This window comes from Electrona antarctica, assembly GCF_951216825.1.
Source record: "Electrona antarctica genome assembly, chromosome: 6".
Lineage (NCBI taxonomy): Eukaryota > Metazoa > Chordata > Actinopteri > Myctophiformes > Myctophidae > Electrona > Electrona antarctica.
The window spans coordinates 56,707,681-56,722,833 of NC_136811.1; the positions used below are offsets into that span (position 1 = coordinate 56,707,681).

Sequence of the window (15,153 nt, forward strand, 5' to 3'; positions counted from 1 at the left end):
TACCGCAACCCTTTTTATAGGCAAACTGACTGGGGTCGAATATTTCTTTGGTTATACTAACAAGATGTTGTAACAGTATTCTTTCAAGTGATTTCATAATCACTGAAGTGAGAGCTATGGGTCTATAATCCTTATGTTCTTTTGGACATTGGATTTTGGGTAGTGGTTTTATGTGTGAGGTTTTCCAAGACAGGGGAATTGTGTGTGTGTCTACAGAGGTTTGGAATATTGGTTGCCACACTGGAGCCAACTCAGATGCAAAGTTTTTGAGGAGAAAAGCGCTACATTCATCTGGCCCATTAGCTTTCCTTGTGTTAGTACACTGAAATACTTTCCTTACATCCTCTACAGTGATGGTAATTCTGTCTGAGGGGGCAGGTGTTACAGCCTTCAGTATTTCAGTGCACTTTGAGGAATTGTCCAATGATTCAAATCTGGCGAAAAAAGTATTTAGGTCATTAGAAAAACCAAGTTCATTTTCAGTCACAATAGGTTTCGTTGGGGTTGACATTCCTGTCATAGATTTCATAGTATCCCATGCCTTTTTGTGATCATTGGCATTAAACGCATCCTCCAGACGCTGTCTATGTGCCAATTTTGCCTGCCTCATTTTCGTTTTTAACTTTTTTTCTGCCAATTTAAGTGCACCGAAATCTTTGTTTATGAAGGCTGTTTTCCTTTCATTTATTACATTTTTTATATCCTTTGTCACATATGATTTGTTGTTTGGATAGATTTTTATCTCCTTTGTAGGAACAACCAGCTGTACACAAAAATTAATATAATCATTTGTAACTGTGGTAATAAATACCTTGGTTTTTGTTTTTCCCCCAACCTCAAAATGAATGGTAAAAAATGACCCAAAATGTGTTTGAAAGTGAAACAACCCTTTATGAATCATCAGAATCCAATATTTATTGTCACATCACATTAAAAGTAGGCTAACATGGGTGAACGTTTTGGTTGTGCAGTTAAAAGATAGAGAGAGAAGAGCACAAAGACCCCTTTTCCACCGGTTGGTTCCCAATGGGAACTGGTTCAGTTCTTTTCCACCGGTTGGTTCCCAATGGGAACCGGTTCAGTTCTTTTCCACCGGTTGGTTCCCGATGGGAACCAGTTCAGTTCTTTTTGGTTTTTAGTCCATGAGCCAGAGCTCCAAAATTGGTGGGCAAACTATACCCTATATTAAATTGTTTATAGGATCAATCAAGTAAATTAATACATGATAACCCTTCCACAGTAGTAGCTTTTTCATATTTTCGATTATTTTGCACATTTAAAAAATACAATAAATCATTGTCTTCGTGTAAGTACTCAATTGGGGAAGTTTAATGGTGATAACAATCTAATATAGGTATGGTTTTGCCCACTCAATTCATAATTAACGTTTCAATTTTGGAGCTCTGGCTCATGGACTAAAAACTAAAAAGAACTGAACCGGTTCCCACTGGGAACCAACCGGTGGAAAAGAACTGAACCGGTTCCCATTGGGAACCAACCGGTGGAAAAGAACTGAACCAGTTCCCACTGGGAACCAACCGGTGGAAAAGAACTGAACCAGTTCCCATTGGGAACCAACCGGTGGAAAAGAACTGAACCGGTTCCCATTGGGAACCAACCGGTGGAAAAGAACTGAACCAGTTCCCATTGGGAACCAACCGGTGGAAAAGGGGCCAAAGTGCATATTAAAAAATAAAAGGTCATCAATGGGATGTATGTGTATAATATAAAGGAGTCTCAATTAAAACAACAGACACATTCAGTTCAGTCTGTGCAGTGTCCCCCAGACCTATAGTTCTCAATTAAAACAACAGACACATATAGTTCTTGTTCAACGTTCTAATTGTTGACAAGTAGAAACTGTTCCAAGAGTCTGGTGGTGCTGCTCTAGAGTCTGGTGGTGCTGCTCTAGAGTCTGGTGGTGCTGCTCTAACCGCAATTTGCAACTCTAGATTTTTTTATAATGGGATGAATCTAGATTTGCAATACCCTCCATTGACTCCCCACTCATCCAATTTGGTTTGTGATCTGCTTGTCTTAAACAACGTTAAACTCACAAACATTGCAGCTGTAGTCCAAGCTTGAATTATCCTCTTTCAATCTGCCGAGCTTGTTTTTCATAAAAAAAACAAGTTATGAGCTACTTTCTGTCAAGACCTCCTCTACAGGTGATTCTTTTTCTAAGTGTTGCAGTTTGGAAGCACTCGTTTTTGTTAACGGGTCGCGCTGCTGCCTCCTGCATTATGTGCAAATTCGAAACAGGTGGTACGCAGGGCCGTTCAGTGACTTATGACGAGTGCTTCCAAACTCCAGCACTTAGAAAAAGAATCACCTGCACAGAATTTCTTGACAGAAAGTAGCTCATAACATGTCTACGGGGGATTTTTATGAAAAACAAGCTCGGCAGATTGAAAGAGCATAATTCAAGCTTGGACTACAGCTGCAATGTTGGTGAGTTTAACGCTGTTTAAGACAAGCAGATCCATCCATCCATCCATCCATCTTCAACCGCTTATCCGTAGTCGGGTCGCAAGCAGATCACAAACCAAATTGGATGAGTGGGGAGTCAATGGAGGGTATTGCAACTCTAGATTCATCCCATTGTAAAAAAAATCTAGAGTTGCAAATTGCGGCTAGTGCTGCTCTTGATGCTCTGAAAACATTTGCCCCGGGCGTGGCTTTAAGTCTTTTGGTCTTAAGTCTTAATGCAATGTTAATTTAGCCAAAAAAGTAGTGTAGTGTAGTTTTTTGAATAACTCATCATTTAGTCTTAGTCCTATTTAGACTTCTGAAAAGCCTTTATTTTAATCTTAAACCCAAACCACACCAAAGGGTCGGGTTGGGACTAAACTGTTTTTAAGGTAAACCGTGTAGGACACCATTGCAACTCGTTGCACCTCAATGAGTTGCATTGGTGTGGTTTACCTTAAAATCCGTTGTCCCAACCCGACCCTTTGGTGTGGTTTGGGCTTAAAGTCTATTAAGTAAACACATTTTTTAACACTGCCCCCAGGTGACTATTTCTATGTTCTGCTGTTATGCCTACTTATGCTGTTATGCCTACTGTAAACTGATCTATTTCTATGTTCTGCTGTTATGCCTACTGTAAACTGATCTATTTCTATGTTCTGCTGTTATGCCTACTTATGCCTACTGTAAACTGATCTATTTCTATGTTCTGCTGTTATGCCTACTGTAAAACACCACCACGCAGACGGATGCGTTCCTGTGCGTCTCCGCGAGGAGAGCCTTTTTTATTATGACATGACAGAGGGTTGCAGTGTTCAGACAGGAGAAACAAACAAAACATCCAATCAGTGAATAAGAACACTTGTTATGTTGTGTACAGTTTCCTTACAGGCCTCTATGGCGTCAAACAAACAAACCTTTTTGAAGACATAAAATTATTCCAACACATACAAAAAAATAATAATATGAGACTCTAACAAAGTTTTAAGAACACTAGATTTGCGTCGGAACATTTGTTAAGTCCACGATACGCCCGAACATTTCATTATTATTTTTAGTTTTTTTGCTTTGAATCTGAAGCGTCAAAAAAAAAGGCTGATCAACTTTTTGATCGTTTGATCCTTTTTTTTTTTTTTTATAAACTTAATTTAGACAATTAACTCAATCAAAATATAATTATCGTGTAAAAAGAAAAAGAAAAAAAGAATACACCTCTATCATGAACCAGAAGCTATATTTATGAAACGGCAGGCTTGGGTCTACTAGGCCTTCGAGCTCAGTGTAACTACATGGTATTTAACCCATTTTGGGCGGGAACCCCCTTTTGGTGTTTTAAACATGTTATAATTTAGCTATTGAAAAAAAGCTCGAGCATGTAGGTCTGCTATTTTTAGAAAAGTCGTGAAAATGTGGCACAAATTTGGAATATATTTTTTTTTCAGAACGAACGTTTTTAACTCAAATCTTTGCTTCTGGGGGGGTTCCTGGAACAACATATTTTCAGATGGGGGTGACGAGGCCAATTACATATCATTTTTGGGGTCCTTGACATGAAATATTGAGCATGAAACATGACAGAAAAACGTCAGAATTTAGAGGACATTTCTTTTTAATTTCGACGTCAGGCCTAAATGGGTTAAAACTAGTAGCTTTAAAACAGAAACTTAAAGCCCCATTTCATGTTCCGTCGGCACACCGAGGATATCCGACCGTGAAGATCGCGAGGTGTCGCGGACGCGTCGACTCGTGATCTTGAAGATCGCGAGGTGTCGCGGACGCGTCGACTCGTGATCTTGAAGATCACGAGGTGTCGCGGACGCGTCGACTCGTGATCTTGAAGATCACGAGGTGTCGCGGACGCGTCGACTCGTGATCTTGAAGATCGATCACGAGGTTGCAGGCCTGCTATTCTCGCGACAAAACATGAATTAGGCTTAAAGCGGGGCAGCGGGCCTCGAAAACCAAGCGGTCTGTTCTCCCTAAAAAAAACGGAGGAGAGGTGCGCTTTCTCCGCGGGAAAAAAATACATCCTATGCTCGACATGGTTTGGGTTTGAGCGTTTACAGTTGTTATCAAGTCGACATCCCGCCCATTCAGAATGGAATAATAAAATATGAAAAAAAAAAAAACATAATTTTTGTTTTTTTACGACTTTGCCGAACATTGTTTCCGCAGGAAGTACGCAGCCCGCTTTTATGCAATTTGTTTTGGGTAGAAGATTCTTTTTTTTATAATAATCGTATTGGGGGGGGGGGGGGGGGGGGGGAACAAACAATCAATACACACATTTAATGACATAAGTTTAGCAATGTAAAAGTCTTATCACACACATTAATGTCACACGTTAAGTTCTAAAATAAATTGAGGAGGAATTAATCAAACAGGGTTTTCTTTTTATACAAAGGTAATGTCGATTAGGACACAGGTATAGAACAGCTTGGGGGGGGGGGGGGTTAGCGACTTTTGGTTAGTCAGTCAATTTGTTGATGTCCGTTTTTAAATCGCACAACATCTGAATAACAGCCCAGAACCAAAGAAAATAGGCAAAGCTGTGCAGTTAATAATAAAACATACTCTTAACTCGTAATCAAAACATCTTGCTAAAATGCCATGTTTCATTCTCAAAAAAATAAAAAAAAGGAGAAATGATAAAAAGGTTCCAAACTCTGTTTTTCCGATTTCAAAAATCAAAAACCTAGTTTAAAAAATAAAAGATCCCAGACTAAATTTTTTTTTCCAAATCATACATGTTTCTCAACATCTGGCCCGGGGGAACCACCAGCGGTCCAAATGGAGCCTCTAAACGGGTCTGTAACTCTTGAGGAGTGTGTACAAAATGGAACCAATGTGTACAGTACGCTCTACAGCCAAATTCCAATACCCAAAATCTCTGCCTCTCGCTCACTCACACTCGGTCACTCCAGCATGGCAAGACTATGGTGAAATTGGTGACCCGCCGAAATATGTGACCATCTTGTGGACTTCACACAAACTTACATGGAGGTCATTAACCCATTTTGGGGCGGGAACCCCTTTTGGTGTTTTAAAGCATTATGTTATACTTTAGCTATTGAAAAATAGCAGATCTACAAGCTCAGCGCGGCACCGATTGCCACGCTATGAACTTAGCATAGGTCTGCTATTTTTGAAAAATCATGAAAATGTGCCTGAAATCTTTGAATATATATTGTTACAGAGCGAGTTTTTAACTCAAATCTTGAATTCCTGGAACTACATATTTTCAGATGGGGGTCGGCGGCCAATGTCATATAATTTGGGGTTCCTTGACATGAATATGTTTGAGAACCACTGACACATAGAAACATAGGTTTTTCGAGAAAACTGTCAAGATTTAGAAGACATTTGTAGAATCGTTTCCAGGACTAAATGGGTTAAATACGTGGCCCGAATACCAGCTAATGAACTCTGCTAATGAACAAATGTCTACACGATTGTCACATATTTCAGCAGGTCACCAATTCCACCGTAACACCACCATGCTGGAGTTACCGAGTTTGCCGAGATTTGGGGGTGTTGGAATTTGGCTTCAGAGTTACGGAGCCGCCAAGGGTCCTGACCGGGACCCCTTTCCCTGGTTGGGCCGGTGGGTGGGTGGTCCGGACCGGCGTTCCAGACCATTTGAAACAAAAACAAAAAACAGAAAAACACCAAAAACAACCTAAAAAGGGCCGAACCGTGTGAATTATCTCTTGACGTTTTGGCTGTCTTCGTGGCTCTTGTCCCCGGCGTCGTCCTCGGGGTGGCTGCTGAGCTGGTGGGCCTTCAGCGTGCGCTCGCGGCCGAAGCTCTTCCCGCAGGCGGGGCAGGGGAAGCGGCCGGCCGTGTGCGCCCGCGCCCTGTGCGCCTCAAGCTGCTCCGGGCGCAGGAAGCTCTCCTCGCACTCGCCGCAGGGGTGGGGCTTGCGGGGCGGCGGGTGCTTCTCCTTCTTGTGGGCGCGGAGCGCGGCGGCCCCGGGGAAGCCCTCCTTGCAGTCGGGACAGTGGATGAGGCGCGGGGGGACGGCCGCCGCCTTGCTGGCCGCCGCGGCCGCCCCCGCCGCCTTCTTGGGCTCGCCTGGAGGGGGCGCCGCGGCGCTCTCGGGAGCCTCCTTGTCGGAGGTCGCTGCTGCCACCGCCTGTAGGGGGAGCATGAGTGGGTTAACGCATTTCGCTAGGGTACGATACTCTAGCCTGGTTAATAAACCAGACCGAATCAGCCGTTGGCAAAAAAAAGTTGCCTACCAGCGGATTACGGTCTGGCGAGGCTCAGTAGCACGCCTCTTTCCTACAGCAGAGAACAGGTCGGACCAATCGGGACACGGTATGCAATATGGGCGGACTTTGGTACAGTGACGTTCAATGCTTGAGACCTTTGACTGACAGTAGCTCTGACCAATTGCGTCAAAGAGAAAATGTTCCCCGGGAAATGAAATCCAAGTGGAGCCAGCCCAGACTGATATACCGCGACAGTGTTGTGTGATATTAGTCTGGCTTATTAGCCAGGCTAACGATACTCAACCCTATGCAGATGGAGGGTAGCCTGGCTAATAAGCCAGACCTAATCAGCCGTTGGCAAAAAAAAAATTGCCTGCCGGCGGATTACGGTCTGGAGAGGCTCAATTGTACGCCCATTTCCTACACCAGAGAACTGGTGTGGCCAATCGGGACACGGTATGCAATATGGGCGGGCTTTGGTACAGTGACGTTCAATGCTTGAGACCTTTGACTGACAGTAGCTCTGACCAATTGCGTCAAAGAGAAAATGTTTGAACCCGCCCCCCGGGGAAACAAGATCCATACACAGCATCTCCAGACTCAAATACCACGACAGTGTGATTTGAGACTGGCTTATTAGCCAGGCTAGATGCAGGGAGCATATCATCACGGTCCACCGTGCAGTGCAGTCCGTCAGAAAGATTTCTCCGCGCTGCACCACACCCAGATCCACACGACCCTCTCACCCCCCCCCCCCCCCCCCCCCCCTCAATTTTTTTATTTTTATGGATTTGCATGAACCACACTTTTACATATCTGCCCTAACCTAGTGTTGCTTTTGGCAGCAGGTTTTCATCTTAGTCTTTGGAATAAAACTTATTTAGTTTGTCGTATTTTAGTCACCTGGAATGTTAGTCTAGTTTTAGTCGACAAAGGATTTAGTCGACTAAAATGTCAGGCCTTGATGACGTCGTAACTAATGACTGATTTTACACTTGCTGAAAATAGCAGATCTACAAGAATCTTTTGGGCCGAACAAATAATTAGAAAGAAGAAAACGGCAGGTTACAACTCTTTTGTTGTTGTTTTTCTTCTTTGTAAATTTGTTCGGCCGAAAATATTGTCTTTGTTGTCATGATGAGTCACAACTCCAGGCGTACTTTTTGAAAAGCCTACGGGGAGAATTCACGGGGAATTGACTTTTGGTCTCTCGATGTCATGAAAGGGGGCGGGACTGCAACGCTCTATAGTATTAAGGGCCTTGCAAACGAGAAGCGAGGAACACACGTTGTTTCCTTTATCAACGACAGGTCTCCTCCAGGTCTGGATCAACACAGGTCTCCTCCAGGTCTGTTGAAGAGGGGCGCAACAACGGAAGCGTAAAAAAAAAAAGCTAAGCCGAATCCAGGTCTGGTGAGTCGCGGGGGGCGTGTGCACGGAACGAGCACGCGCGCAACAAATTCACGGGACCGCACTCACGTAAATACGCTTGCGTTGTCGCACCGCGACTTCTTCGAACAAAAACGAAAATGAACTATAGGCGTGTTTTATCGCTCCCCGTTTGCAAGACCCTTTAGTCAACGACATCAACGCTGCCCTAACCTTGGCAGGACGTCCCCGCTTGGCTCCGCCCGCCTTGGCCTTGGCCTCGCCTCCTCCTCCTCCTCCTCCTCCTCCTCCTCCCCCCCCGGGGGTCGGTGGGACCGCTCCTGACTCAGACGCCTCTTCGCTCGTCTCGCCTTCCTTCTTCTTCCGCCTGGCCTTCTTCTCGGGGGCGACCGATGCCTCCTCCGCTTTGGGGGGCCGCCCGCGCTTCCTAGAAACGGTAAAAAAAAAGAAGAAAAAAACACAACGTGGTGGGTTTATATACACACAGGGTTTCCCAGATTTTTTTTAACCAATGACGTTCCAAAACCTTTCCAGAATATCTAACTTGATTTCCAAGCCTGTCATTCAGTGCAATACTGAGTCTCTTGAGTCTCCTGTGCAGTTGCAGTGTAGCAACAATAAAGCATAGAATACAGAATGTTATAATAAGCCTATCTCACAGAATTTCCCCGCCCCCTTAATACGCCCCCTTTCGGTGTTAGTGGTGATAGCGTGACGTCACTCCATAGACGCTACATGTTAACAGAGGTCATTTAAGAAGTCTACAACTTTTGTTTTCTCAAGGTAAGGTTTGTTCTATCTGTTCGAGCTGATTTACCATCTTGTTTGCTTCATAATAATATTGGTCTGTCACATTTTTACATTAGAAAATGTACTTAGATTCTACAGAGAAAATAACGTGTAAATGCTAATGTTAAATGACACCACTATCTACCGGAAGTGGGCGTGGAAAGCGGGCTGTGAGATAGGCCTATTCCATGCCAAATGTTTTGCTACACCACCTATCTTAGGGGGCATTGGATCACACTGCAGCACATTGTGAGCTTTTAGATCTGTCTATCTTAGGGGGCATTGGATCACACTGCAGCACATTGTGAGCTTTTAGATCTGTCTATCTTAGGGGGCATTGGATCACACTGCAGCACATTGTGAGCTTTTAGATCTGTCTATCTTAGGGGGCATTGGATCACACTGCAGCACATTGTGAGCTTGTAGATCTGTCTCTTTGTCACATACTGGTACACATTAGGCTCATAACCACACAGCATGTTCGTCGTGTTACATATTTCGTGTAATGTTATACATGTGCTAAAATGTTTTTTTGTCAGATGAAACCTGACCTAACAACGCTCATGAAAGAGACCACAGCGCCACTTTGCGAGACCTAGTTCGACTGATCTGATTGGCTGCCTCGTCTGCCTCCTCTGCCTAAGCCAATGGGAGTGTAGTATGATTGCTCGCCTCCTAAGCTATGCCACACGCAGCGAGAAAGGGCTGATTTCCGCACCTCCTGCGAGCAAGCTTTACCACCGGCAGCCTCGAAGCGACAACAGTCAGCTGCTAATGTTATGAGCTGGACAGCAGGGAAGCCACAACAAAACAGTCATTGAACGTCGGAAACGAACACAGATCAGGGGCCGAGGGGCACGGGGTCGTGACACACAAACATACATGTTACTAAAATAATAATCATACTAATATGGGGGGAACACAACGGAGACAGCACTTCTTTCACCTGACAAATATCATTTCTTGTTTATCAATAGCCAGAAACAATGCATATCCAAAAAAAATGTATGCCGTATGTAACTGAGATCTCCTATACTTATAGGGGACCGTCAGGAGTCTATAGAGCGTCGCAGTCCCGCCTCCTACCATGGCCCAGGAAATGAATCCCAATGCATTTTTCCCATAGACATTTCAAAAAGTATTTATTTAAAGAAGGTTACGCCGCGGACAAAGCCAACTCGAGTCGTGACAACTCATGACAACACAAACAATATTTTGGACCAAACAAATAATTACAAAGAAGAAAAACAACAAAAAAAAGTGTTGTAACCTGCCGTTTTTTTCTTCTTTCTAATTATTTGTTCGGCCCAAAGAATTGTGTTTGTAGTCATGATTTGTCACGACTCGAGTTGGCTTTGTCCGCGGCGTAAACGTCTTTAAATAAATACTTTCTGAAATGTCTATGAGGAAAATGAACGGAGAATCATATTCGGGGCCCTGGTAGGGAGCGGGACTGTGACGCTCTATAAGGGCTCGTATTCGGGGAGGCCTTATAGCCTAAGGATCTGTATTTCTTCTTAGGAGCTGGGGAGGGAACGGAGCTGGGGAGGGAACGGAGCTGGGGAGGGAACGGAGCTGGGGAGGGAACGGAGCTGGGGAGGGAACGGAGCTGGGGAGGGAACGGAACTGGGGAGGGTACGGAGCTGGGGAGGGAACGGAGCTGGGGAGGGAACGGAGCTGGGGAGGGAACGGAGCTGGGGAGAGAACGGAGCTGGGGAGGGAACGGAGCTGGGGAGGGAACGGAGCTGGGGAGGGAACGGAGCTGGGGAGGGAACGGAGCTGGGGAGGGAACGGAGCTGGTCGCGTTTGAGTCTAAAGCCTGTCTCTAGATACCTCCTTCTGATGCTTTCTTATTCTTAACAAATTTAGGCCTGACGTCGGAATTAAAAAAATGTCTTCTAAATCCTGACAGTTCTCTGAATAACCTGTTTCTATATCAGTGGTGCTCAATATGTCATATTGAAACGACCCGCATCTGAAAATATGTTGTTCCAGGGACCCTCCCAGAAGCAAAGATTTGAGTTAAAAACATTTGCTGTGAAAGAATATATATTCCAAGATTTGCGCCACATTTTCTCGATTTTTCAAAAAAAAAGCAGACCTACAAGCTCGTAGCGCGCCACTCGCACTATGAGCTTGTAGATCTGCTATTTTTCAATAGCTAAATATAACATAATGCTTAAAACACCAAAAGGGGTTCCCGCCCAGAATGGGTTAGTCGACGAAATCAACCTTGACGTGGTGGCGTACCTGATGGCGTTGCCGTTGCAGGTCTCCCCGGCAGCGTACTTCTCCTGGTGCTCCAGCAGCTGGGCCTCCTCCTCAAAGGCCTGGCCACACTTGGAGCAGCGGTGGGTCTTGTCGGGGTGGTCCGGGTGCTGCTGCTCGGCCGCGGCCTCGGGCGCGTCGGGGCGAGGGTGCTGCGCCAGGCGGTGGGCGCGCAGCAGCCCGTGGCTCCGGAACGTCTGGTTGCAGTCCTTACACAGGAAGTGTCTCTCCGGACACACCTGCCTTCTGTGGGTCGTCAGCTGAGGAGGGACAGGAGTCGGAGAACGTTATGCCTCGTAGTGGAAATGGACCGTTCGCTAAATCTATGTAAAGCTGTATGAATGCGTGTGTGTGTGAATGTATTGCGCTTTGGATAAAAGCGATATATATAAATGCACCATTTTTTTTTTTTGCGTTTGACGGCAACACCGACCTCAGAGAAGATGCGGAAGCTCTCGTGGCAGTAGACACATTTGAAGGGCTTGTCCTCCTTGCTGTGCGTCGGCTGGTGGGCCGTCAGCTCCTCGGACGACGGGAAGCTGCGGTCGCACACGTAGCACGTGAACAGCGTGTTCCCCTGGCGGAGAGAAACGCACGTAGAGAACACGTAAGACACGTGTGTTAACGGACTTAAACGGAGGTCTCCGTCCTATCAAATAGTTACGCTCAGCGCTCAGGACGGAGATTAATCAGGGGACGGAACTTTATTGATATCATAACCGAGCGAACCAGCCGAACCAGCAGTGGTTCGGCTGGGAATCCTTCCTGTAGAGGGTGCTGTCTGTACCGCTCCCTACCCGTTGAAGCTTCTGTCTGTACCGCTCCATACCTGTTGAAGTTGCTGTTTGTACTCTTCGCGGTGGCTCTTCTTCATGTGTCTCTCCTTGGCTTTGGCGTTGCAGAACGTGATGAAACACTGAAAGCACTGCAGGTTCTCATGTTGGTCTGAGAAGACACGAAACACATGTCAGGATGTGGGGCGGAGAGGCAGAGAGATCAACACATGTCAGGATGTGAGGCGGAGAGGCAGAGAGATCAACAAATGTTAAATTCATCAATAATTTGAACAAAGAAAGAAAAAGAGGCCACACAGCTCGTTAGTCACGATACTAGAAACTTTTAATTAAGCGACGTTTCGGCAAACAGGATGCCTTCTTCACCCTGAAGAAGGCATCCTGTTTGCCGAAACGTTGGTTAATTAAAAGTTTCTAGTATCGTGACTAACGAGCTGTGTGGCCTCCTTTTCTTTCTTTGTTCAAGTTTTGTCTCCTGCGGTCAGCACCTGCGCTCCGACCTTTATAACAACAAGACAAATGTGATCATTTGAACGCCATGGCAGTGTGACACTAGGGATTCAGGGGGGTGTGTGTGTGTGTGTGGGGGGGGGGGGCACCAAACATTACTGCTAACGGGAGAGAGAAAATAGCCGATCTACAAGCTATCGGCTACTTTCGCCGCGCCAACATGCTTCCAATACGACTATTATACTCACATGGTTGGACAGAGGACCCCGGGGGCTTGAAGTTGATGGAGGGGGTCTTGAAGACGGGGGCTGGCCTGGCGGGGGGCACCACCACCACCACGGGAGGGGGGTCCGGCAGCCCCCCCATCACGATCTCCTCGATGTTTAAGATGTCTGAGTCCATCCTGGGCTGGCTGGCTGGGACACAGAGCAACGCTGTCTGGATCTATTGGCACCCGAAAAGTCACGGTCCTGCAACACACACAACCACAACAAGTTTACTGAATTAATATTTATTTAACTTTATATATTTATCCCATTTAGACCCGAGGACGATTCTACAAATGTCTTCTAAATCCTGACAGTTTTCTGAAAAACCCAGGTTTCCATGTCAGTGGTTCTCAAACATTTTCATGTCAAGGAGCCCCAAAAATATATACCCCCATCTGAAAATATGTTGTTCCAAGGACCTCCCCCAGAAGCAAAGATTAGAGTTAAAAACATCTGCTGGGAAAGAATATATATTCAAAGATTTGTGCCACATTTTCACGATTTTTCAAAAATAGCAGACCTACAAGCTTGTAGCGCGGCACTCGGTGCCGCGCTACAAGCTATTATAACATATACGAGCTATTATAACATCCGGAGGTCACTTTAGTTAACAATGATTGCATTTGTACACTCTCTGAGTTACAGACCCATAAGGGTATATTTGGCTCCCAACTATAATCTATCTGGGGGCCCCCTGGAACTCCCTCAAGTACCCCTAGGGGTCGCCGGACCCCACTTTGGGAACCCCTGATTTAGGGAGACACCGCTTATCCAGAGTGACCTTCGATAATCACTGTAAACAAACACGTGCATCAAATACTGCCTCAAGAAAGTAGGATCCCAGGTAAACCACGGAGGAACCTAGCACCCCCCAGGGGGGTCCCCACATGATTTGACAGTGAAGTGACAATTTAAGGACTTTTAAGACTTGTATAATACCTCAAAGGCTCAAAAAGAAAAAGACCCATTACTGCATCAAAAGTAATCAACAAACCATGAAAACTGGCCAAATTGTCAAATAAATTAATATAAGAAAGAGGCAATAATTGTGAAAATAGCAGATCTACAGTACAAGCTCACAACGCCCAGTGCGAGGCGTAGTGAGCTTGTAGATCTGCCATTTTCACAATATTTACCTGTGGAACTGAGTTGCTTGTCTGGGTGGGTGGTCCCCAGTTTAAATATGATTTTTTCTTTTTTTGGGGGGGTCCCCAGTACAAATATGATTACATTGGGGGGGTCACGGCCTGAAAAGGTTGAGAACCACTGGCCTAAACAATACAATAATAATCTATACATTGAAAGTTTGAAACCATAGGATCTGGACCTGGTAAACAATGAACATGACACAAAATGCAGTGATCATGCCAACAGCTATGATGACCGTGTCGGTGCCAGTGGAGACCGAGTGATAATGCACTCAACTCTATTGTCACATCACAGGTAAGATAAATAAATGAGAAAGAAAGTGAGTGAAAGTATGTGTGTGCATGTTGTGGTTCTCAATCTCAAAGTGATTCAGAGTTCCTTTAGCGCTCATGGGTTGTAAATCTACCCTTACAACTCTGTAACTTAACGGGTTCCATTTGTATACTGTGGGGGGGGTCGTTGAAATATAAATGTTTGAGAACCACTAGGGTTCAAACAGTGCTCTAGGTTAAAAGAGTGGTCAATAGATTAAATACAGACCATAAGGCTTAATAAAGGTTATTATGGTGTTCAATAGATTAATACAGACCATAATGCTTAATAAAGGTTAATATGGTGTTCAATAGATTAATACAGACCATATAGCCTAATAAAGTGGTCAATGAGTCAATAGATAGCATGTAACTTAATACAAATGTATTATAAGTGGTAAACAGGTTAAATTGTGACCATATGAGTTGCTAAAGGGATCCTGTAGAGAGTTAAAAGGTTTAATAGCTAAAACAAACAGCAGCCAGACTGACTGCTAACAAACATGCAAGGCCTGCCCGTTAGCCTGTTAGCCGCATGCTAACACCTCAACGCTAGCTACAATCTGTCCCCACCAGAGCCGTTTTTAGGACTTTTAAATTAGCAACGTTAAAAACGAACAATTAAAACAGCACAATAATAATAATAATACAAAAAAAACAATGCATTGTGTGTTAGAACGGATAAGACTTGAAAACACGTAGCATATAACGTTATCTCGCAGGCTAATGCTAGCTATGCTAGCGGGCTAACGGCTGGTGATTCAAAAAGGAACCGGATAGTTTCTATTTAAAACAAATAAAAGCCGTTCTCACACCAATGCAGGGTCTGGCTGCGAGGCGCGTGCGGAATGCTTCCGTAAACAGCTGTGATATGAAGGCAAACGGTGAGTTTTGAACAGTTAGAGATGTTTAAATTACAGTATATTTATTTATTCAACTCACCTCCAAGTGATGCTTCTTTCTGAGCGCCGCAGACTAGTCTCGCGATAATAGAGAGTCGCCAGACAGACCGTTTGACCCAACGTTGTTGCCACGTTGTGTGAGAGAAACA

The 15,153-nt window shown here is 44.9% G+C and overlaps 1 protein-coding gene across 2 annotated transcripts; it reads right to left on the reverse strand.

The window, feature by feature from the left end:
* Positions 1-3,219: 3,219 nt before the first annotated feature.
* znf576.2 (zinc finger protein 576, tandem duplicate 2) lies at positions 3,220-15,153 on the reverse strand. Of its 2 annotated transcripts, none has more exons than XM_079503521.1 (7): positions 15,045-15,153; positions 12,622-12,843; positions 11,959-12,074; positions 11,563-11,706; positions 11,112-11,389; positions 8,286-8,499; positions 3,220-6,604 (listed from the first exon to the last, which is right to left on the reverse strand). In XM_079503521.1, exons 2-7 carry the CDS (start codon positions 12,773-12,775, stop codon positions 6,173-6,175), a joined length of 1,338 nt encoding a protein of 445 aa, XP_079359647.1. In that variant the 5' UTR covers positions 12,776-12,843; positions 15,045-15,153; the 3' UTR covers positions 3,220-6,172. The 2 variants fall into 2 exon arrangements, with proteins under 2 accessions (XP_079359647.1, XP_079359648.1); XM_079503522.1 differs by lacking the exon at positions 15,045-15,153 and adding an exon at positions 14,916-14,991.